We start from the raw sequence: 24,828 nt of genomic DNA, 5'->3' as shown, positions 1-24,828 counted from the left end.
GTGTAAGTAGTACGTGCTAAGATGACTAATAATAAATAAAAATAATAGATAGTTGGACACAGAAATGTGTCAAGTTGAGTAAAAATATACTACTCAACATCAAAGTCAACTAGTAATAGTAAACCTTGACCATGCGTTTCATTATATTTGTTAAAGTGTTGTTGACGAGGAAAAAAGGGGTGATGCATACAAGAAACACCGATGGGAAAAGACCGACAATTGGGTCATCAGGAGTTGGGACAGTAAACAGGCAGGAGCCGAAACAGGCGACTGAGGAATTGGGTTGTCGGGAAAGGAATGGAATTGGTCATATCTGATGAGAAATTCCAATTTCAATAAGGAAATAATTACGTCGCTGGGAATTAGTTAATAACATGTGAAAAAGATTATCAGTCAAGTTTGCACAGCTGCTTGCGCAGAAAATTTGATGTTGGAACTTTTCAACTCATACTTCAATTTTAAATTGTGTAATTGATTTTTTAAGTAAAGATAATCAACCATTATTATTGTTATTATTTTTTTGAGTAGATTGTTCAATATTAAATATTTATATTTATCAACCGCCAATAATTATAATAATTATATACTAACTATCAATATCAGATAATTATATCTAATCAATAACTACTATTAACGTGGAATTACATCACACAATAATATTCATAATTAATGTCAAATACAATGAGAGTTGGTTTTATTTACCCAAAAGACAATAAATAGATATTTCTGTAGTATATTCAATCAAATAGCATGACACAGAGGTTGAAATTTATGTCACTACATTTTTCCAAATGGAGAATTTCTGAGGCCGCCTTATTTTCTTCCTTTGAGAAATTTCAACGGATTAGATGTAACGGCGATCCCATTTTCGTTGTTGTTTTTAATTTATTTTTAATAATAATAGTTGTTGTTTCCTTTGTTTATTGATTTAAAAATATTAATTTATTAAATATTAAATATTGTAATAATAATAATACGTTAATTAATTTAAAGTAGATACTTCACCTTATTTAGTATCTTTCAATCCAATTCATATAATGCTTTCAGTTAACACAATTTACCTCCTTGTAATATAATAAATATCTTTAAAAAAATAGTAAATTATCCTCCTGTATTTTTTAAAATGAAGCAAATTACCTCTCTAACAATAGTTTAGACAGAATGTACTTTGCTTCATTTTTCAAAATATAGAGAATAATTTGCTAAAACAAAATTTATACGAAACTTTTTTCTCATTTCTTATATATCACGGGATAAATTGCATTTAGCCCAATTTTTTAATGCAAAATTACTTGAAAGAAGATCAAAATCCCTATCTTCCCCGTCGTTGTACTTTAAGTTTCTCCATTAATACATATACTATCCAGACGCCTACAACTATTCTACGTAAACTAATGTTAAGATCCAGTTAGTGAATTACACAACGCATACATTATACACTTAGAACAAAATGATTGGTCACACTTAGTCGGGTTCGGGTTCGGGTTCGGGTTCGGGTTCATTTTTTTCAAACCCGACGTATCGGGTACCCGACCCGATGCCCACCCCTAAGTATAAGTATGATTACACTTGTAATTAGACTAATAGAATCAAATTTGAATTTTTCTTGAACAAAAGACGGAAAATTTTAATTGAGATTAAGTTTGATTGAAACTGAACCAATCATATGACGAATGCGATATACTTGTTATGTGATTGGTATATAGTTCAAGAAAAGTTATCAATTACATGACAAAGTATATTGAACTTACTTTGTGATTGATTTGAATCAATTAAACACGATTCAAGTTAGAATTTTACAAAAACAAAACATAGGAATTGTAGTTCCACTCAATCACGCAGAGCAACAAGAAATTCCACACATATACATATATATATGTATATATCTAACATCGTATTGACCAGATACCACTGAAGAACAGGTATCTGCCCAGAAATCTCGAGGAACCGATGTAATAACAAAAAGGACAGGCTCTTTAATACATCCATTTCCAAATGGTCCATGCATGCACCTGCTTCTTTCCCGTCGTCATCATCATTACCTTCTATAAATACATGGACCACCCATCCACCTGATCAGCTGTGTATATATATATATATGTAGTGTGTGTGTCAGACTGTAAATAAGTATACAGATACATATATATTGCCAAAGGAAAACCACAGGCTGCTCTGCTAGCTGTTGGTTCTATTCTGCTTTGCTCTTTCGTTTTCACTGCATTTGAATCGTGTCTAGAAATGACAACACTGAGTAACAAATATTACTAATGTGACAAATTAACCTCAAAGTGGTTTTTGTTCTTGTCCAAGAAAAGCATATTGTTTTCCAATCGGAGATCAAGATCATCTCACGAATAGTCCTAATAGGTTCTCTAGTTAGTCCCAATAAAATTCTTTGATTCATAAATTAATTTGGTAAGATCTAAAGAAAATATTAAAAAAAAAGGGATTTGAATCCATTAAATGATGTACATTACTCATAATAATGATGGGTATTTATAAAACCAAATATTTGTATTTATATGAGTCCCCACAACGTAATCCTGATATGGCCTCAATTCCAGGCCCTCATGTCAGGGTGGATCGCGCGTGGGGTTTAGCCCAAACAATAATTCTTACGTTTAACGCCTTCATCATTGGGGTGGTGGCGCAGTTGGCTAGCGCGTAGGTCTCATAGCTTTGTTTGAGTGATCCTGAGGTCGAGAGTTCGAGCCTCTCTCACCCCATTATTTTATTTTTATTATGTTTATCATGTAATTAGCCACTCTCATTTGCGAGTAAAAAAAAATTAATGTGAAAATTTAAATTTTGACTCCGGTATCAACTAATCCAAACATTAACCGTAGTTTTTAATTATAATTAATATTGTGATCACGTTTGCAGAAACATCATGTAATAGCCTTTGCGCTGTTGTAATTAATTAGTATTATATATGATTGTTTTACTTTTTAATTATGGCAATTAACCGTAACGGAAAGTAATATTTTTTGTGGTGACTGGAAGTATGATTTACTACTTATATGATTAGCCGAATTTGATCTTTCTTGTGGTATTAGTAAACTATTCAAATATTTGGCAGAAAGTTTTCATTCTAACAGGTATGGTATAGAAAAAAATAAACACGTTTGATTATGACATGGATTCCCTCGACCATACAAGAAATGTCGAATATGCGAGGTGTATATGTAAAACATAGTAAAAAATGCAACATAAATTATAGCAGAAAATTCAATCCAACTAAATATAAGGGGAAAAACTAAAAACTAAAACCATCAAAAGCTCAACCAAATACACTAGCCCACTAACACCACACACTGAAAATCCCAAAGAAACCATAGGCTTGGAATCAATATGATCCCAATTCCCATTCTTCACCTTGGAACCAAGATGAGTCTCATATTTCATGATTTCCTGCTGACACAGTTTTACCCCAAACGGAGCATAACTTGTTGGCATCAACCCAATGGGATAGCACAGATTCGGATTATCCCAAGCCCCAAAACGCCTCCCCAGTTTCCCATAAAACCATTCAGAGAATTTAATCTCTCCTGTCAGATTATTACCATGAAGGTACAATGCACTAACATTAGGCAAACTTGCCAGCTTTGGGGGGATATCCCCTGTGAGCTTGTTATCATTCAGGCCCAGAAATCTTAAACCTTTCAAACCTGCAATGGACTCTGGAATCCCACCTATCAGGCTCATATTGGACAGGTCCAATGCAGCCAGCCCCCTCAGGTTTTGCCATTCAAGACTCGTTAAGTCACCACCGGTGGGATTATTCGAGAGGACTAATTCCTCCAAAGAAGACAAATTTTGAAGTGATTTGGTCAATCCACCTGAAAATTTGTTGTTGCTGAGGTCTACAAGCGTTAGTTTCTTCAGATTCCCAAGCTCTTCTGGGATTTTTCCTTCCAATTTGTTGTAGCTTAAATCAAGCTTCAAGAGTGAATTCAGCCCTCCAAAGCTCAAAGGCAAAGAACCAGATAGTGAATTTCTACTCATATCAAGAATCAAGAGACTATTTAGCCCTCCAAAGTTATCTGGGATTCTGCCTGTAAATGAGTTTCCAGCAAGATTTAGCCTCCTCAAGTTGATTAAGTTGCCAAGATTTGCCTGTAACTCACCTGTTAGTCCGTTCTCGATTAGCACGAGGGACCGAAGATTTTTTAGCTCTCCAAACGTAGAAGGAATTCGTCCTGTTAGCCCTAGATTCGATCGGAACTCTAGCGATTCTAGACTTGCTGCAAGAACTTCCCAATTCTGAGTAGGAATTGAAACAGGATAACGGCGTGGTGAAACAAAGCAACTGAAGAATGAAAGAGCCTTCAGGCGCCTTAATGCAAATAGATGGGGACTAAATTCAGCATTGTAGGCACAACTCAGGGAGTTATCATGCAGAGGTCCAAACCTCAACTCTGTCACATACCAAAAGCCATCAAACAGATCGCATGAAACACCCTGTACAAGAACCAAACCAAACAAGAAACTGCAGATCATTATCAGTATATCTCAAACTATTACTGAACCTCAGAGTTAATGTTTCCATGTTGTACTAAACTTGATGCAAATATTAAAAGTCTGGCTGCTGAAACGATGGTAACAAAGTCAGTACAATACTAGAAAACAAAATGAAATATCATATGATGCCTAAAGTTCAGCTTTCTCCTGGTGATTTCCTAATCCTGATTCAACTTTCCTAAAAGCTGGGGATTCCACTTTTTAATGTAAGAATCTTGATAGCAAAAAAGCAAAGGGAAAAGAACTGTCGAGTATTCTATACTCACACTCCTAAGGGAAATAAGAGAAACTGTATTTACAGACTTCATCTCAGTTCATAAAATTATGCACCTGAATAGGAGTCCAACCACAAGGATCTGGATAAAGATCTGAGCCATTCCACCATTTGCCCACGAAAGCTTGAATAGCAGAATACAGAGCCTCCACCTCTGTTCTCTTCATTGGAGCTGCCACACTCTCATCTTCTCCATTGCACCATACACTCAAGTAAAATACGCACAGAACCAGAATGGAAAACCTCAAAGGTTTGATCTTTTTCATGTTTTTTCAAAGCCCAGAAAGAAGCTTTTCAACCCCACCAAAAATCGCCAAGACTGTGAAGAAAATGGGAAGTTTTGCAGGGTGAAGGTGCATCATTCTTCCATTCTTGCTTATCCTCTCAGAAAAGAATGCCTCTACTTAAAGAGAAGGATTCCAAGGAATAAAGATTAGAATTGGAATGAAATGCAGAATCTGAAAGGCCCTCTATCTTGCTGGTGTTTATAGCAAGCCAAGGTAGTAAATGAATTGTGGAGGGGCGTAGGTAGCAGAATGCATAAGCGTAGGAGCGCTCTTCCCAACGCACAAAAGAGAGAAGCATTTAAGGTAATGTCAATTATCAGATCATCACAATGGAAACTGATGAAGAAAGGTAGCTGAATCCAACTCTATAAATGGACTCTTTTGCTCAAAGGGTTTCTATTTGGTTTCTTCCTTCCTTTCCTTTTATATTTGGACGAAAATATTTAGATTTGAAAGAATTTCTTGAAACGAGACTCGAAATATAGTTCAAAATAAATTTTAAAATAATATAAAATTATTCAAATAAATTCAAATGTTTGTATTGTTATAGATTTAAATTCCGTAACTTGCTGAATAAAAGATTAAACCTATCAAGACTGTCCAAACAAGGAAAACACAGTTACATCCAATTTGATTGTGATAACATTACAAATTAAATCCAATTTACATTCTATTAAACATACAAGCTAATTATTAACGTGAGATCATAATACACCCGCATTGAATAACAAAGTTTATGTTTTTAATAAAATTTTAACTCGTAATATTAAAATATTATAAATGGCTCTTTTGATTTCCTCCCTCGAGCCAGAAGATTGAGTGTGGTTGTGGACCAATGAAAAATGACAAGTAGTTGGGTTTAATGTTTACAATTGGTGGTTGGAGGTGTCTAGCTAGGTTGGGACCATCATTTTGCATGGCAAAATGCAGATGGGCATGTAAGTACATGCAAGACAAAGGCAGGTTTTGTCTCTGGTGGGTTTTGCTCTTACATTTCGGGCTGTTGGGTTTAAAACAGACTGCTGTAACGGAAAGGACAGATTGGCATGGCCACACTTTGAAATTGCCAAAACTTTTCTGCCTAATAATGGAAATTTACCTTCACAATAGCTACCACAAAATTCTTGCATGCATCGGTACTTTGAGTGAGTTTTCTGACCGACAGTTAAAATTATTTTTAAGATTCAATTATAGTGATAATGATGTTTAAGATAAACTTCTTGGTGGTTAATAGTTTTGACATTTTTAATTTGAATATGATTTCTACATGTCGTTCTGTAAATCTTAATGCACTCTCTTTTTCTGGTAAGGCATTGTTTAAGAAAAATTGTGAAATTATTATTATGAATATAGTGTGATTTTATGTTTATAATTATATTTTCATTAATTTTACATATCCAATATTAATATGATAATCACACAATTTTATATAGTAATGAAATAAAGGGAAAAATCCAGAGACTCCCCCTGTGATAATAGGAATGATAAAAAAATCCTCTGTGAAAATTAAAGTATCAATTACCCCCCTTATGATATAAAATAAAGTTCAAAAAACCCCCTCCATGCAGAATTTGCACCTCACGTGCGTTGACTAAGAACTTGGGTATGAAAAGTACATTTTTTGTATATTTTTGCCCTTCTCTCCCCCAATTTAAAGGTTGCTTCATTCCCTTCTTTCTATCACACTTTCTAACCCTTTCTTGCACGCCTTTCTCATTTTTTTTTTCTTTTTTGCAGATTTTGAAGCCATGTCCACACAATCAAGTCAACTGAAAAAAAAATCGAGTATGCAAGGAAGTGCTTGATTTGAGATTTTCAGCTTCACCATTTTGTGGATGTAATTCAAAGGCAGAAATTAGAGTAGTGGAATCTTTAAGAAAACCTTCTAGAGGTAAGTTGTATTATTGTTGTAGATTTTATGTTTGTAACTTTTTTTGTTGGGTACAACCCGAAAGAGCTACATGGGTACCAAGAGGGTTTTCGATAAACTTTGATTGTGGAACATACATCGGATTGGGAGACAGTGCATTTGCAACAAATGAAGATGAACCAGATGGTTGTGATATAGATGATGTGGTATCGAAAGCGTCGAATTCAAAAAAATCAAATGTAACTGTCGAACATAATGAAAAAGTGGTTAGCAATGTTAATTTTTGGATTGGAGTTAGTGCAGTTTTATGTTTGATGGTTTTCATTCTGTTAATCAAGTAGATATCAAGGGTTGTTGTAATTGTATTCTAATTCCTCAAATATGCAGTTTATTTTTATTTTTCAAGGGTTTTTCTAATTGCATTGTAATTCAAAAAATATGCAGTTTATTTTTATTTCTAGATTATAAGATCATATTAAAATATTGTCCAATGCTGTAAAAAATACTACATAAGACACTTAAAATGTGCAAAACAATAAAATGCCTGATTTCATTAAGCACAATGTAAGTCAATTCATAGTGTATATGCCAATTAAGCAATTTACAGCTTTCAATTACACTGCCAAATTTCTCAAGATGTAAGTCTAACTCAAAAGTATATCCAACCCCATTCAAAGCCATTACTACCTCCAAGGGTGCTGCTAATAATTTCTCTCCAAAAAATACCGAATAAATTAAACAAGTAGCTTCATTTAAAGTAGCCAAAAAGTACATCCAACCCCATTAAAATGGTTAAGGCAAAATTACAACTCTATTCATGGCCTCCACGTCTTTTCTTGGATCTCTCCTTGATTCTTTCCAAAACTTCGAAAATTGATGGCTTTTTGTTTCTATTTGTATTTATAGGTCCCCTTGAGCTTGTTCTAATAGTGTCTCCCATCAAAACAACATTTCTACGTTCTTGATGACCAATTTGTTGCTGATAATATAAAAAAAAATTAAAAACAATTGCGGAAAAATATAAAAATCAGGAAATCTATAATAACAAAACTTACAATAGATGGATGAGTGCTTGTGGGGGGTGTTGTTGTAGATGACCCAACAGTTGTTTGTTCATTCTACATTTCAAAAGGATTATATTTTAATTGCTCACTTAGTACACAGTCACAAGCATTGATAGCCATTTTTTTGCTGTTATAAAAAAAAAGAAACTTACGGTGCTTACAATAGATGGAGGAGTGTTTGTCGAGTGTGTGGCTGCAGATGCTCCATCAGTTGTTTGTTCAACCTGCATTTGAAAAAAGAACATGTAATATGTCAAGAATACTACAGTAAACAATTGCAACAAAAAGAACTATGTTTTAATTGCTATGAGAACTTACAGTGCTTAAAGTACATGGAGGAATGTCTGTTTGTAGTGTTTTTGCACTTGTTCTTATTTTTGGCTTCTGAAACTCAAAATAATTTGTTCATATTTGAGTAGTAGCTAATGTTTACATTGGAAAAAATATTTAAGTAACTTACCTTGGTTGCTTTTGTAGCCTCAGACTGCAACTCATGCTCCCGACTTGTTGGGGGAATTTGGGAGCCTTTGACAGGTATTTTCTTGCAAATAAATGTTTTTACTCAACAGAATTGCCAAAAAAAAAAAAAAAAAAAAGAAAGAGACAGAATATTAAGTGAACAGTTTCATTTAACAAATCTTGTAAAACTTTGACTTTGGTTGTGTTGGATTCTTACAAGTTCCCTTGTTGTGCCCTCTCTCCAAGCAGTTGTTGCACGTATGTGTTAGGCCTTTTCTTGTAGAAGTGGATTGCACCTCATCTGGACCCCTCCTCCTAAGTCTTTTTGGTCTTCCCCTTTTCGCTTTAACTTTTGGTGGTTTTACGGGTTCATAAGTAGTTTGAATGTAGTCTTTTGTCTTAGGAACAACATGGATCATCTCCCCATAAACCTTTAAGTATGTTGACTTTTTGTAACAAACATCAACATACTCATTAATTGGAACCCGTTTGGTAGATATTGCTGCACATGAATGGCAGTAGGGGTAGGCATTCAACTGAAACATGCCACAAGTGCATATTCTTTTTGCAAGATCCACCACATACTTATCTAGAAAATAAATCTATTTCATACTCATCCATCCCACACCATAATTTAAAATAATTCCTAGCCATTAACTGTTGCTTCTTGATTTTTTTAAGAACATTTGGGCAAATATCTCCCTCAAACTTATCCATCGCTTCCCTTTTTTGCTGCAATCTTGACATCAATTTGCATCTAATCCATTCAAACACTGTGATTATTGGCTTATCTCTGGCATCAAGTATGTAATTATTAAAACTTTCACAAAGATTATTCACCAATATATCACATTACTATGCAAAGGAAAAAAAGCCCGACTCCAATGTTCTGGATTGATTTTTTTTAGCCATTCAAAGGCTGTCTCAACTTCAGGTTTGTTTTTGGGGTGAATTTCTTCAATTTTTTTCATGAACCTTTCAAAATCCCTTTTTGTTTGATGTTGATGCTGATTTCCAAAAGAATTGTTTCAATTCTTGGGATTTAAACTTCATTTGGAAGTTTTCATACATGTGCCTAATGCAAAATCTATGTTCAGAATCGGGCACAAGATCTTTTGAGGCCTCAATAAGTCCTTTTTGCTTATCAGTAATGAAAGACCACATCGAAGTCCCCATCCCACCTATATCATCTAGCAATTCCCCTATCGAAGTCCAATTTTCCCTGTTTTCTATTTGAACTATAGCCATGGCAATAGGAAATATGTTGTCATTCTCATCCCTCCCTACAGCCACAAGCAACTGTCCACCATAACAGGTTTTCAAAAAACAACCATCTAGACCAATGATCGGTTTGCAACCATTTAAAAACCATTTTTAAGTGCTGCAAAGCTCACATACATTTATCAAAGACTGGTGGATCTGAACCCTCAACTTTTTTAATAAGCATCTTGTTGCCAGGGTTAAAATGCATCACTGTCTCACAATAATCCCACAGTTTTTCATATTGAATAGAATCTTTCCCTCTAATTTTTTCAAGTGCATCCCTTCTTGCCCTTTGAACTTTTTGTTGACTCACTTCAACCTTGCATTTTCTCAAAATTGATCTTTTCAGCTGTTTAATTGGAATATTTGGATGGTCTCTAATTGCAGATTCCATCCTTTTTGGTAAGATATGAAGCTTTCGCAAGCTTATTATCATATGTTCTTGCACATGTGTGAGCCCCTTGTATGCTTTTGATTTGAAATTCATCTTTCATTACTGGGGGGCATGAATTCTCCAATTACAACCCTCAAATTTGCATTTTGCAGTGACCCTTGATTTTTTATTTTTTATGTATTCAACATCAAAGCCTTTTCTGATGCACCAGTCTCTCAAAACCTCCCTACAATATTCTGCATTATGAAATTTCATCCCAACAACCAATTCACATGTCTTTATATTTGTGGATTCTTTAAAAATATCATGTTTTGGTTGTGAATCTTCATTATCAGAATTAGGCAAGCTTTCAAGTTCATCGCTTTCAGCATCATCACTAAACCAGTTTTCATTTTCTTCAGCATTTTCAATCTGAAATTCTGGTTTTTTCATTTTCTTCTTCATAACCTTTCTCAGTTTGTGCATTAAATCTTTTTAGTTGGGTTCTTATTCAAGAATATGTTATCATCACTTGACACTTCAAGGTCTTCTAAAACAAGACTTGGGGTTTCACTATCGCTTGAGGCTTGATCGGGCTGATTATAATCCTCATTAGAAGAATCATCAAATTCTGATGAGGACTGATTTTAGTTTATTTTTCTTTTGCCTTTTTTATCTCTCAAGTTATCAGTCTCAAACTCTTCTTCACCACCCTCACCATTACCACCATGCCCTTGTTCCCCCTACCCCTCACTATTCAGCATTTCCTCAATACCCTCACACACAGATCCTATCTCATCCCTACCCTTTCCCTGCCCCTCACGATTCAGCCTTTCCCCATCACCCTCACTCACAGAACCCGACCCTTGATCACCCCCCAGGAAAACTATCATCTAAATCATCTTCAAAATCAATCCCATCTAGCAAGTACCTAATTTCTTCCTCATGGTCATTGGAAACAACATTACCATCTTTATCTAGTGCCTGAATGGGCTCACAATTACTGTCTTCTACTTATATTTCTATAGGCAAGTCTATCCCTCTATATTGATTCTCCAAATCACATATGCAAATGTCAAGGCATTCATTGTTAATACGTCTTAAACCAAGTTCTAATGGTAACCTTGGAACTTTATAGTAAAAGGTCATTGTGCCTTTCTTCCCACCACATATGTCATACATTTCTCCTAATTCATACATTCCTAGAAAATTAATATCTATCGTTACAAAGACCTTTTTTATGCCCCATACATATTTAGATCTGTTACCATCCATAAATCTACCACCATACCAGAAGTGAACATCATGCAAGTCATTACTCTACACATGAGGGAAAAAAAAAACAAATACAACTTTTTAAAAGGAGGAAATTCTCAAACAAGGAGCACATTATAAAAGTAGATACACACATTTATCATAGGGAGTTTTCTGAATATATATATCATCACTGTGGGGTCAATGAATAACTATCAATTTTCAAACAGGCCCACATTTTTAAATATAATAGAATTTAATAATACAATATAATAATTCTCAAATAAGGACCACATACTATCATAAAAGGTCTAAAATAGATCATGAATATGGTAATAGCTGCAATATCATAATTCTCAAATGGGGACCACATACTATCATAAAAAGTCTAAAATGGATCATGAACATGGTAATAGCTGCAATATAATAACTCTCAAATAGGGACCACATACTATTTATAAAAAATTTAAAATTGATCATGAACATGGTAATAGCTTCAATATAATAACTCTCAAATAGGGACCACATACAATATAATAAATTAACTAACAAAAAGAACTCAACAAACAGAAAATTTGGTGAGTCCAGAAATTTATCATGCAATATCTGTTGTATCTTTCCTAGTTTCATCTATTAAATAAACGAAAAGTTATTCATGATGGCATAATAGAATAATGTCCTACTATTTAATTATTCTGTGCATAAAATGTTATGTTCTGAAGTTTAGAGAGGAAAAGATCTTATTTTCAGCAGTTTCACTTTCCTAACTCCTCTATATGCTTTAACCATGAATGTGTATCAATTTTTGCAACCTTTGAAACCTCAAGTAACCATCAGACAAGTCTCAAATAGGGACCACATATACATAATAATTCATATAAAATAAACATACCATTATTGTCTTGCAGAGTTCACCAAGTCCTAATCTCCTTTTTCTTTTGTCTTTATATAAATCTACAATCTACATAGCGAAAAATCCTAAATCAGTTCTTGTAGCGAGAATTTATTTTTAAAAATCATAAAAAATACCTAAAAGTAGTAGATCTAAAAACTAACCTGATGTATTGTTTAAATCTCGTCGATTCCTCTTCAGCCGAAACCAAAAAAAGAACACTTAAATAAAAAAAGTCAGATTTTTATGTTTAGAAATTTAATAAAAAACTATAAAAACCCTAAATCATAACATAACTATAAAAATCGTAAACTATAAAACCCTAATGCAACATAAACACCACAAAAAAATAAAAACAAATAGCGAACAGTAGACAACCCACGTTCTTTAACCTCTTTTTGTTGATTATATAGAATTTTCTTCGCGATTTAATGGTCAGTTTTAGAGATTTTTTGCAAGAAATCGAAAGAAGGGAAGGATTAGGGTTTTCTCTCAATCAGTCGATCAACTGGGGATCTCTGGTCTAAACTGGTCAACAACCTTTTCATATATATGAAGGGGTATTTTAGTCTTCACCCCTATAAAATTAGATTGTCATTGACCGGGGGGCAGTGTAATTTTTTTTTATACAAAGGGGTGAAATTGGTATTTATTTTTTCATAGGGGGATTTTTTATCTTTTAGCATAACACAGGGGGGCAAAATAAATTTAATCCAAGAAACAAGTGAAAATCTCGTAAAACCGCTGTGTTTGTGATCCTTCAAAAATTATTACAATGACTCAGGCAAGAAAAAACAATTCTGAGAAGTATGCTACCTTGATCAAGTTGATGAAATATGCTAAAACTAAATGAAAACTGAAATTAATAAAAGAAACATCAAGCTTATTGTACCTAAATAGTTGCAGAGCCTACCCCCCTAAGAATTACCCTCTTTCAGCTTTATGCAACCTAATACAGGACTAGCCCTTTGAGCATATTAAACCTAACTAGTAGCATTGTTTAGCCAGAAAGCTGAATTACTCTACTTCAGTAATGGCAAAGGAGGTGCGGGAAGATGTTGTTGACAAGCTATGCAGCCATGATCTTATAGCCTTGTTTGAGTCAAATGCACTCCGTCCCAACTCATGTATCGTTTTGGATTCGAGCATACTTTAACACCTGCACCTCCACACATTCTCGTCATCTTGAAATTGTACTTTCCTCATGTTCCGCAGCAAGCTTTTTCTCTCTCAAATCCTAAAATATATGATCCATAGGACATATATTGTACTCTCAAATCCTAAAATACGTGATTCTGACATGTGATCGGTCCTGTTAGTTGAAATATTATAGTAATGCTTTGGAATTTTATTGAGTTTAAAGTTGTTCTACTTGTTGGTTGCCATTCGATGCTTTGGGGGAAGCCTGCCTGTGGGCATCAAGAAGAGCTTAACTATTGCTGCTATTTTAAACCTAGTGCTATTATTGGAGCAGAAAACATCGCAACATTTTCCAATGTGTTTTATATATGTAATTGTATTAGAGCAATAATTTTTTCATTAATATTATCCAGTTTCTAGATCAATCTCTCTAAAAATTAAGAATTGGTGTAGCAGGTTTCTTTTGAGATCATGATGTCAACGAATATATTTTTATATGTTCTAATAAGCTACGACATTTCTTTTTCAATTTTAGCGACCACAAACTTGAGAAGTTTTGTTGAATGATGCCCCCTCCTTGTTCCAACTTTTTCATTTCCTTATCTGTGCGTCTTTTTTTCTTTGTGTGTGTATGTGTGCGTGCGTGTGGGGTGTGTGTGTGTGAGTGTGCATGTCGGGTGTGTGGGTGTATCTGTGTGTGCATGTGGGTGTGCGGGTGTGTGGGTGTGTACATGTGGGGTGTGTGGGGGTGTGTGTGTGTGTGCGTGCATGCGTGTGGGGTGTGTGTGTGTGCGCGTGCGTGCGTGTGGGGTGTGTGTGTGTGTGTGTGTCATTAATATTATCCAATTTCTGGATCAGCCTCTCTAAATATTAAGAACTGGTGTAGCAGATTTCTGTTGAGATCATGATATCAACGAATATATGTTTATATGTTCTAATAAGCTACGGCATTTCTTTTTCAATTTTATCGACCACAAACTTGAGAAGTTTTGTTGAATGATGCCCCCTCCTTATTCCGACTTTTCAATTTTCTTGTCTGTGCGTCTTTTTTTCTTTGTGTGTGTGTGTGTGTGTGTGCGTGCGTGTGGGGTGTGTGTGTGTGTGTGTGCATGTGGGGTGTGTGTGTGTATGTGCGTGCGTGCGTGTGGAGTGTGTGTGGGTGTGTGTGCATGTGGGGTGTGTGGGGGTGTGTTGGAGGGGGTGTGTGTGCATGCATGTGGGGGTGTGTGTGTGTGGTGTGTGTGTGTGTGTAAGTTTGTGCGCGTGTGGGGTGTGTGTGTGTGTGTGCGCGCGCGCGTCTGTGTGGTGTGTGTGTGTATGTGTGCGTATGGTGTGTGTGTGTGTGTGTCATATATATGTAATTGTATTAGAACAATAATTTTGTCATTAATATTATCTAGTTTCTAGATCAACCTCTCTAAAAATTAAGAACTGGTGTAGCAGGTTTCTGTTGAGATCGTGATGTCAACGAATATATTTTTATATGTTCTAATAAGCTACGGCATTTCATTTTCAATTTTATCGGCCACAAACTTGAGAAGTTTTGTTGAATGAAGACCCTCCTTGTTCCGATTTTTTTATTTCCTTGTCTGTGCGTCTTTGTTTCTTTATGTGTGTGTGTGTGTGCATGCGTGTAGGGTGTGTATGTGTGTGTGTGTGTGTGCATGTGGGTGTGTGTGTGTGTGTGTGTGCGTGCGTGTGGGGTGTGTGGGTGTGTGTGTGTGTGGTGTGTGGGTGTGTGTGTATGTTTGTGTGCATGTGTGTGGGGGTGTCTGTGTGTGTGTGCGTGTGAGTGTGGTGTGTGTGTGTGTGGTGTGTGCGTATGGGGATGTGTGTGTGTGTCATATATATGTAATTGTATTTAGAGCAATAATTTTGTCATTAATATTATCCAATTTCTGGATCAACCTCTCTAAAAATTAAGAACTGGTGTAGCAGGTTTCTGTTGAGATCGTGATGTCAACGAATATATTTTTATATGTTCTAATAAGCTACGGCATTTCTTTTTCAATTTTATCGACCACAAACTTTAGAAGTTTTGTTGAATGATGCCCCCTCCTTGTTCTGACTTTTTTATTTTCTTGTCTGTGCATCTTTTTTTCTGTGTGTGTGTGTGTGCGTGCGTGAGGGGTGTGTATGTTTATGTGTGTGTGCGTGTCGGGTGTGTGTGTGTGTGTGTTTGCATGTGGGGTGTGTGGGGGTGTGTTGGAGGGGGTGTGTGTGCATGCATGTGGGGGTGTGTGTGTGTTTGTTTGTGTGCATGCGTGTGGGGTGTGTGTGTGTGTGTGCGCGTGTGTGTGGTGTGTGTGTGTGTGTGTGTGCGTATGGGGTGTGTGTGTGTGAGTGTCATATATATGTAATTGTATTAGAACAATAATTTTGACATTAATATTATCTAGTTTCTGGATCAACCTCTCTAAAAATTAAGAACTGGTGTAGCAGGTTTTTGTTGAGATCGTGATGTCAACGAATATATTTTTATATGTTCTAATAAGCTACGGCATTTCTTTTTCAATTTTATCGACCACAAACTTGAGGAGTTTTGTTGAATGATGCCCCTCCTTGTTCTGACTTTTTTATTTCCTTGTCTGTGCGTCTTTTTTTTTATGTGTGTGTGTGTGTGTGTGTGTGCGTGTAGGGTGTGTGTGTGTGTGTGCGTGTGTGTGCATGTGTGTGTGTGGTGTGTGTGTGTGTGTGTGCGTATGGGGTGTGTGTGTGTGTGTGTGTGTGCGTATGGGGTGTGTGTGTGTGTGTGTGCGTATGGGGTGTGTGTGTGTGTGTGTCATATATATGTAATTGTATTAGAGCAATAATTTTGTCATTAATATTATCCAATTTCTGGATCAACCTCTCTAAATATTAAGAATTGGTGTAGCAGGTTTCTGTAGAGATCGTGATGTCAACGAATATATTTTTATATGTTCTAATAAACTACGGCATTTCTTTTTCAATTTTATCGACCACAAACTTGAGAAGTTTTGTTGAATGATGCCCCCTCCTTGTTCCGACTTTTTTATTTTCTTGTCTGTTCGTCTTTTTCTCTTTGTGTGTGTGTGTGTGTGCGTGCGTGAGGGGTGTGTATGTGTATGTGTGTGTGCGTGTCGGGTGTGTCTGTGTGTGTGTGTGTGTGCATGTGGGGTGTGTGTGTGTGTGCGTGCGTGCGTGTGGAGAGTGTGTGGGTGTGTGTGTGTGTGTGTTTGCATGTGGGGTGTGTGGGGGTGTGTTGGAGGGGGTGTGTGTGTGTGGTGTGTGTGTGTGTGTTTGTTTGTGTGCATGCGTGTGGGGTGTGTGTGTGTGTGTGTGCGTATGGGGTGTGTGTGTGTGTGTGTGTGTGCGTATGGTGTGTGTGTGTGTGTGTGTGTGCGTATGGGGGGTGTGTGTGTGAGTATCATATATATGTAATTGTATTAGAACAATAATTTTGTCATTAATATTATCTAATTTCTGGATCAACCTCTCTAAAAATTAAGAACTGGTGTACCAGGTTGCTGTTAAGATCATGATGTCAACGAATATATTTTTATATGTTCTAATAAGCTACGACATTTCTTTTTCAATTTTATCGACCACAAACTTAAGAAGTTTTGTTGAATGATGCCCCTCCTTGTTCTGACTTTTTTATTTCCTTTTCTGTGCGTCTTTTTTTTTTATGTGTGTGTGTGTGTGCGTGCGTGTAGGGTGTGTGTGTGTGTGTGTGGTGTGTGTGTGTGTGTGTGCGTATGGGGTGTGTGTGTGTGTGTGTGCGTATGGGGTGTGTGTGTGTGTGTGTGCGTATGGGGTGTGTGTGTGTTTGTCATATATATATAATTGTATTAGAGCAATAATTTTGACATTAATATTATCTAGTTTCTGGATCAACCTCTCTAAAAATTAAGAACTGGTGTAGCAGGTTTCTGTTGAGATCGTGACGTCAACGAATATATTTTTATATGTTCTAATAAGCTACGGCATTTCTTTTTCAATTTTATCGACCACAAACTTGAGAAGTTTTGTTGAATGATGCCCTTCCTTGTTCCGACTTTTTTATTTTCTTGTCTGTGCGTCTTTTTTTTTATGTGTGTGTGTGTGTGCGTGCGTGTAGGGTGTGTGTGTGTGTGTGTGTGCATGTGGGTGTGTGTGTGTGTGTGTGTGCGTGGTGTGGGGTGTGTGGGTGTGTGTGTGTGTGTGTGGTGTGCGGGTGTGTGTGTATGTTTGTGTGCATGCGTGTGGGGTGTGTGTGTGTGTGTGTGTGCGTGTGTGTGTGTGTGGTGTGTGCGTATGGGGGATGTGTGTGTGTGTGTCATATATATGTAATTGTATTAGAGCAATAATTTTGTCATTAATATTATCCAATTTCTGGATCAACCTCTCTAAAAATTAAGAACTGGTGTAGCAGGTTTCTGTTGAGATCGTGATGTCAACGAATATATTTTTATATGTTCTAATAAGCTATGGCATTTCTTTTTCAATTTTATCGACCACAAACTTGAGAAATTTTGTTGAATGATGCCCCTCCTTGTTCCGACTATTTTATTTCCTTGTCTGTGCGTCTTTTTTTTATGTGTGTGTGTGTGTGTGCGTGCGTGTAGTATGTGTGTGTGTGTGTGTGTGCATGTGGGTGTGTGTGTGTGTGTGTGCGCGCGTGTGGGGTGTGTGGGTGTGTGTGTGTGTGTGTGGTGTGTGTGTATGTTTGTGTGCATGCGTGTGGGGGGTGTGTGTGTGTGTGTGTGTGGTGTGTGGGTGTGTGTGTATGTTTGTGTGCATGCGTGTGGGGTGTGTGTGTGTGTGTGTGTGGTGTGTGTGTGTGTGTGGTGTGTGCGTATGGGGGATGTGTGTGTGTGTGTCATATATATGTAATTGTATTAGAGCAATAATTTTGTCATTAATATTATCCAATTTTTGGATCAACCCTCTCTAAACATTAAGAACTGGTGTAGCAGATTTCTGTTGAGATCATGATATCAACGAATATATGTTTATATGTTCTAATAAGCTACGACATTTCTTTTTCAATTTTATCGATCACAAACTTGAGAAGTTTTGTTGAATGATGCCCCCTCCTTGTTCCGACTTTTTCATTTTCTTGTCTGTGCGTCTTTTTTTCTTTGTCTGTGCGTGTATTTGCGTGCCTGCGTGTGGGGTGTGTATGTGTGTGTGTGTGTGTGTCGGGTGTCTGTGTGTGTGTTTGTGTGTGCATGTGGGGTGTGTGTGTGTGTGTGTGTGTGCGCGTGCGTGCGTGCGTGTGGAGTGTGTGTGGGTGGGTGTGTGTGTGTGTGCATGTGGGGTGTGTGGGGGTGTGTTGGAGGGGGTGTGTGTGTGTGTGTGTGTGCGCGTGTGTGTGGGTGTTTTTGTGTGCGTATGGGGTGTGTGTGTGTGTGTGTGTCATATATAATGTAATTGTATTAGATCAATAATTTTGTCATTAATAATATCTAGTTTCTGGATCAACCTCTCTAAAAATTAAGAACTGGTGTAGCAGGTTTCTGTTGAGATCGTGATGTCAACGAATATATTTTTATATGTTCTAATAAGCTATGGCATTTCTTTTTCAATTTTATCGGCCACAAACTTGAGAAGTTTTGTTGAATGATGCCCCTCCTTGTTCCGACTTTTTTATTTCCTTGTCTGTGCGTCTTTTTTTCTTTATGTGTGTGTGTGTGTACGTGCGTGTAGGGTGTGTATGTGTGTGTGTGTGTGTGTGCATGTGGGTGTGTGTGTGTGTGTGTGCGTGCGTGTGGGGTGTGCGGGTGTGTGTGTGTGTGGTGTGTGGGTGTGTGTGTATGTTTGTGTGCATGTGTGTGGGGGTGTGTGTGTGTGTGTGCGTGTGTGTGTGGTGTGTGTGTGTGTGGTGTGTGCGTATGGGGATGTGTGTGTGTGTGTCATATATATGTAATTATATTAGAGCAATAATTTTGTCATTAATATTATCCAATTTCTGGATCAACCCCTCTAAAAATTAAGAACTGGTGTAGCAGGTTTCTGTTGAGATCATGATGCCAACGAATATATTTTTATATGTTCTAATAAGCTACGGCATTTCTTTTTCAATTTTATCGACCATAAACTTGAGAAGTTTTGTTGAATGATGCCCCCTCCTTGTTCCGACTTTTTTATTTTCTTGTCTGTGCGTCTTTTTTTCTTTGTGTGTGTGTGTGTGTGTGTGCGTGTGGGGTGTGTATGTGTGTGTGTGTGTGTGCGTGTGGGGGGTGTGTGTGTGTGTGTGTGCATGTGGGGTTTGTGTGTTTGTGCGTGCGTGCGTGTGGAGTGTGTGTGGGTGTGTGTGTGTGTGTTTGCATGTGGGGTGTGTGGGGCTGTGTTGGAGGGGGTGTGTGTGCATGCATGTGGGGATGTGTGTGTGTGGTGTGTGTGTGTGTTTGTTTGTGTGCATGCGTGTGGGGTGTGTGTGTGTGTGTGCGTGTGTGCGTATGGGGTGTGTGTGTGTGTGTGTGCGTATGGGGTGTGTGTGTGTGTGTGTGTCATATATATGTAATTGCATTAGAGCAATAATTTTGACATTATTATTATCTAATTTCTGGATCAACCTCTGTAAAAATTAAGAACTGGTGTAGCAGGTTTCTGTTGAGATCGTGATGTCAACGAATATATTTTTATATGTTCTAATAAGCTACGGCATTTCTTTTTCAATTTTATCGACCACAAACTTGAGAAGTTTTGTTGAATGATGCCCCCTCCTTGTTCCGACTTTTTTATTTTCTTGTCTGTGCGTCTTTTTTTCTTTGTGTGTGTGTGTGTGTGTGCGTGCATGAGGGGTGTGTATGTGTATGTGTGTGTGCGTGTCGGGTGTGTGTGTGTGTGTGTGTGCATGTGGGGTGTGTGTGTGTGTGCGTGCGTGCGTGTGGAGTGTGTGTGGGTGTGTGTGTGTGTGTGTGTTTGCATGTGGGGTGTGTGGGGGTGTGTTGGAGGGGGTGTGTGTGCATGCATGTGGGGGTGTGTGTGTGTGGTGTGTGTGTGTGTGTTTGTTTGTGTGCATGCGTGTGGGGTGTGTGTGTGTGTGTGTGGGGTGTGTGGGTGTGTGTGTGTGTGTGTGTGGTGTGTGGGTGTGTGTGTATGTTTGTGTGTGTGTGTGTGTGGTGTGTGGGTGTGTGTGTATGTTTGTGTGCATGCGTGTGGGGGGGGGGTGTGTGTGTGTGTGCGTGTGTGTGTGGTGTGTGTGTGTGTGGTGTGTGCGTATGGGGGATGTGTGTGTGTGTGTCATATATATGTAATTGTATTAGAGCAATAATTTTGTCATTAATATTATCTAATTTCTGGATCAACATCTCTAAAAATTAAGAACTGGTGTAGCAGGTTTCTGTTGAGATTATGATGCCAACGAATATATTTTTATATGTTCTAATAAGCTACGGCATTTCATTTTCAATTTTATCGACTACAAACTTGAGAAGTTTGTTAAATGATGCCCCCTCCTTGTTCCGATTTTTTCATTTTCTTGTCTGTGCGTCTTTTTTTCTTTGTCTGTGCGTGTGTGTGCGTGCGTGCGTGTGGGGTGTGTATGTGTGTGTGTGTGTGTCGGGTGTGTGTGTGTGTGTGTGTGTGTGCATGTGGGGTGTGTGTGTGTGTGTGTGTGCGTGCGTGCGTGTGGAGTGTGTGTGGGTGTGGGTGTGTGTGTGTGTGTGTCGGGTGTGTGGGGGTGTGTTGGAGGGGGTGTGTGTGTGTGTGTGTGTGTGCGCGTGTATGTGGGTGTTTTTGTGTGCGTATGGGGTGTGTGTGTGTGTGTGTGTCATATATATGTAATTGTATTAGAGCAATAATTTTGTCATTAATATTATCTAGTTTCTGGATCAACCTCTCTAAAAATTAAGAACTGGTGTAGCAGGTTTCTGTTGAGATCGTGATGTCAACGAATATATTTTAATATGTTCTAATAAGCTACGGCATTTCGTTTTCAATTTTATCGACCACAAACTTGAGAAGTTTTGTTGAATGAAGACCCTCCTTGTTCCAACTTTTTTGTTTCCTTGTCTGTGCATCTTTTTTTCTTTATGTGTGTGTGTGTGTGTGTGCGTGCGTGTAGGGTGTGTATGTGTGTGTGTGTGTGCATGTCGGGTGTGTGTGTGTGTGTGTGTGTGTGTGTGTGTGTCATATATATGTAATTGTATTAGAGCAATCATTTTGTCATTAATATTATCCAATTTCTGGATCAACCATTCTAAAAATTAGGAATTGGTGTAGCAGGTTTCTGTTGAGATCATGATGCCAACGATATATTTTTATATGTTCTAATAAGCTACAGCATTTCTTTTTCAATTTTATTGACCACAAACTTGAGAAGTTTTGTTGAATGATGCCTCCTCCTTGTTCTGACTTTTTCATTTCCTTTTCTGTGCGTGTTTTTTTCTTTGTGTGTGTGTGTGTGCGTGCGTGTGGGGTGTGTATGTGTGTCTGTGTGTGTGCATGTGGGGTGTGTGTGTGTGTGTTCGTTCGTGCGTGTGGGGTGTGTGTGTGTGCGTGCGTGTGGGTGTGTGTGTATGTGTGCGCGTTTGTGTGGGTGTGTGGGTGTCTGTGTTACGGTAGAACATGTTTTACTTCCATTTTGAACATAGAAGAAGTGAGGTGTTGCTTTTATCTTCTGCACAATGAATGTCATCCGCATTTTGTTACATTTGCCATTCTCCTTCAATTTCTAAGTTTTCGTTTCTATCTACACAATCTTTTTTCTCGTGCAGGATGTCACCATAGTTTCGCAATATTTTATGCTTATTACGGGTATTGTGTGTCTTTTTGGTCTATTTATGTCCTTGGTAATATTTTTCTGTGCTTGCATAGATGTGTATTCTCATTCTTTTTTACCTGATATGAAAGAATATTTATTGAAATAAGAGCAATAACAGGACAGGAGAGACTACATTGTCCCTCTTCTTTTTTCCTTTCAATATATCTCGTTAGCAAGAGTGGTTTTATATTGATTTACTTTACTAGAGAGGATATATTGAGAGAAAATGAGTGGAGGATTGATAAAATCTAATAAATCCCTTGGATGGTTATGATCTGCTAACCAATTCTTGAATTGGTTGCGAGCGACCACTACAAAATGTTGTAGTTTTGAACCCTGACTTTGGTGTGTTTAGCCATTTCGATTTCCTTCTTGCTAATAGCGATCTCTATAATTTTCACCATTGAATGACATGGTAGTTTATGTAGCATCACCTTGATTTTGTGTGTGTGTGTGATTGTGGGGTGTGTGGGTGTGTGTGCGTGGGTGGGGGGGGGGGGGGTTTGTGTGTGTGGAGTGGGGTGTGTGTGTGGGGGGGGGGTGTTGGGGTGGGGGGGTGCGTGACGGGGGGGGGGAGATGTTTGTGGGTGTGAGTGGGGTGTGTGTGAGCTTCTTGATTAAAAATCACTTTAGCTCAGTGGACAATGCATTAGTTTGGTACATTTGTTGTTTTTCAATTTGATGTCATGTATCATTTTAATTGTTTTATTCTTCTGGTTGTAAGAATTCTGATATATAGAGTTTCTTCGCGATTTAATGGTCAGTTAACAGAGATTTTTTGCAAGAAATCAAAAGAATGGAAGGATTATGGTTTTCTCTCAATCAGTTGACGAACTAGGGATCTCTGGTCCAAGCTGTTCAACAACCGTTTCATATATATGAAGGGATATTTTAGTTTTTACCCCTGTAAAATTAGACTGTCATTGATCGGGGGGCAGTGTGATTTTTTTTTATAACAAATGGGGTGAAATTGGTATCTGTTTGTTCATAGGGTTTTTTTTTATCTCTTGGCATAACACAGGGGGGCAAAATGAATTTAACCCGTGAAATAAAACTCAATAAATTAAAAAAAACTGCACCAATTGAGAGTCACGATACTTATTGTTGTCTTAAAGTCATGATTACCTCTCCACATGCAGGTGTTAGCATGTGACCATGACTTCAAAATAAAACTCCATTACCTCTCAATAGTGTCTCATCCCATATGCATCAACCATGAGTAGATTATGAACCAGTCCATCGTCACGTTGCTAAAACTCTCAAATACTTGTGGGATATAAGAAGTATTTTTAAATCTCATATGAAACTTTTCAAATGAAAGTGAGTTTCTGAATGTACATAATGAAAAAAAGATAGTGGTTGTTTAAATAGTTATAAACAATTTGACCGTTATAAAAGATTAAATGACCTAATTAAAACTCATAATATTATAATGAATTCAATTACCAATAGGCCACGTAAATATAAATTGAAATAGCCAATACTTATTAATCCTCATAAAAAATAATTAAATTATTATAACAATGAGACCATAAATTTAAATAAATATTAAATTAAATGGACACATTAAATTATAACAAAATATTAAAAATAATTTAATAATTTAAAAAAATTTAAAATTTATTTCCAATAATTAGGATATCTTTTATCGATCTAGGCCTTGTTTATTTGGCAGTATAGGATAAATGAGTGGTGGATGGATTGGGATTGCTTCTTGTATTAATTGGGACTTGTTAAACTATATTATGTTTACTTTATATTGAATAATGATAGACTACCCACAAGGTTTATGATGTAGTTTTTACTTATTTGCCAAAAATACGACAGCACATCTTCTCAGGCCAACTCCCATTATTTGAAACTTTTATTTACTATGGCATTCTTCTCCGAAAACCCAAATCCACCAAAATTCCTGTCACTTATTTCTGATCGCCATTGTTGGCCTATACCAACTACTGAAAGTCTAAAATGCCTGAGACAAAGGACCCACTGAACCAATGCTCTTCAGCCGATATTACATTCATCTTGCCCCATCAAAATCCAAAATCAAATATCTATTCCCTTCCATCTCCTAGTTCCGACCTTTTCATTTCCTTGTCTGTGCGTCTTTTTTTTTTTTGGGTATGGGGTGTGTGGGTATGTGTGTGTGGGGTGTGTGTGTGTGTGGTGTGTGTGTGAATGTTTGTGTGCGTGCGTGTGGGGTGTGTTTGTGTGTGTGCGTATGGGGTGTGTGTGTCATATATATGTAATTGTATTAGAACAATAATTTTGTCATTAATATTATCCAATTTCTGGATCAACCTCTCTAAACATTAAGAACTGGTGTAGCAGATTTCTGTTGAGATCATGATATCAACGAATATATTTTTATATGTTCTAATAAGCTACGGCATTTCTTTTTCAATTTTATCGACCACAAATTTGAGAAGTTTTGTTGAATGATGCCCCTCCTTGTTCCGACTTTTTTATTTTCTTGTTTGTGCGTCTTTTTTTCTTTGTGTGTGTGTGTGTGCGTGCGTGTGGGGTGTGTATATGTGTGTGTGTATGTGTGCATGTGGGGTGTGTGTGTGTGTGCGTGCGTGCGTGTGGAGTGTGTGTGGGTGTGTGTGCATGTGGGGTGTGTGGGGGTGTGTGTGCATGCATGTGGGTGTGGGTGTGTGTGGTGTGTGTGTGTGTATGTTTGTGTGCATGCATGTGGGGTGTGTGTGTGTGTGTGTG

At 37.3% G+C, this 24,828-nt stretch overlaps 1 protein-coding gene and 1 non-coding gene across 2 annotated transcripts; one reads left to right on the top strand and one right to left on the bottom strand.

Moving 5' to 3' along the window:
* Nucleotides 1–2,638: 2,638 nt before the first annotated feature.
* On the top strand, nucleotides 2,639–2,726 carry TRNAM-CAU (transfer RNA methionine (anticodon CAU)). The gene is given in 2 exon segments: nucleotides 2,639–2,676; nucleotides 2,691–2,726. It is a non-coding gene; the product is annotated as a tRNA-Met (tRNA).
* A 488-nt stretch (nucleotides 2,727–3,214) lies between these two features.
* LOC105156742 (uncharacterized) lies at nucleotides 3,215–5,478 on the bottom strand. Its single transcript, XM_020691487.2, has 2 exons — nucleotides 4,852–5,478; nucleotides 3,215–4,461 (listed from the first exon to the last, which is right to left on the bottom strand). The coding sequence occupies exons 1-2, from the start codon at nucleotides 5,059–5,061 to the stop codon at nucleotides 3,238–3,240; spliced, it is 1,434 nt and encodes a 477-aa protein (XP_020547146.1). The 5' UTR covers nucleotides 5,062–5,478; the 3' UTR covers nucleotides 3,215–3,237.
* Between the last annotated feature and the right edge of the window lie 19,350 nt (nucleotides 5,479–24,828).

This window comes from Sesamum indicum, linkage group LG2 (assembly GCF_026168435.1).
Source record: "Sesamum indicum cultivar Baizhima isolate 11 linkage group LG2, ASM2616843v1, whole genome shotgun sequence".
In the NCBI taxonomy this organism is placed as follows: Eukaryota; Viridiplantae; Streptophyta; class Magnoliopsida; order Lamiales; family Pedaliaceae; genus Sesamum; species Sesamum indicum.
Note: the sequence above shows the minus strand (reverse complement) of the source record. Positions and strands in the feature narration are given on the sequence as shown.

Excerpts from the sequence above, each read along its gene's own strand:
- LOC105156742 (XM_020691487.2), bottom strand. The coding sequence starts at position 5,061 with ATGAAAAAGATCAAACCTTTGAGGTTTTCCATTCTGGTTCTGTGCGTA. Across the intron at positions 4,462-4,851 it reads GTGGTTGGACTCCTATTCAG|GGTGTTTCATGCGATCTGTT; the intron begins GTGCATAATTTT and ends GTTCTTGTACAG.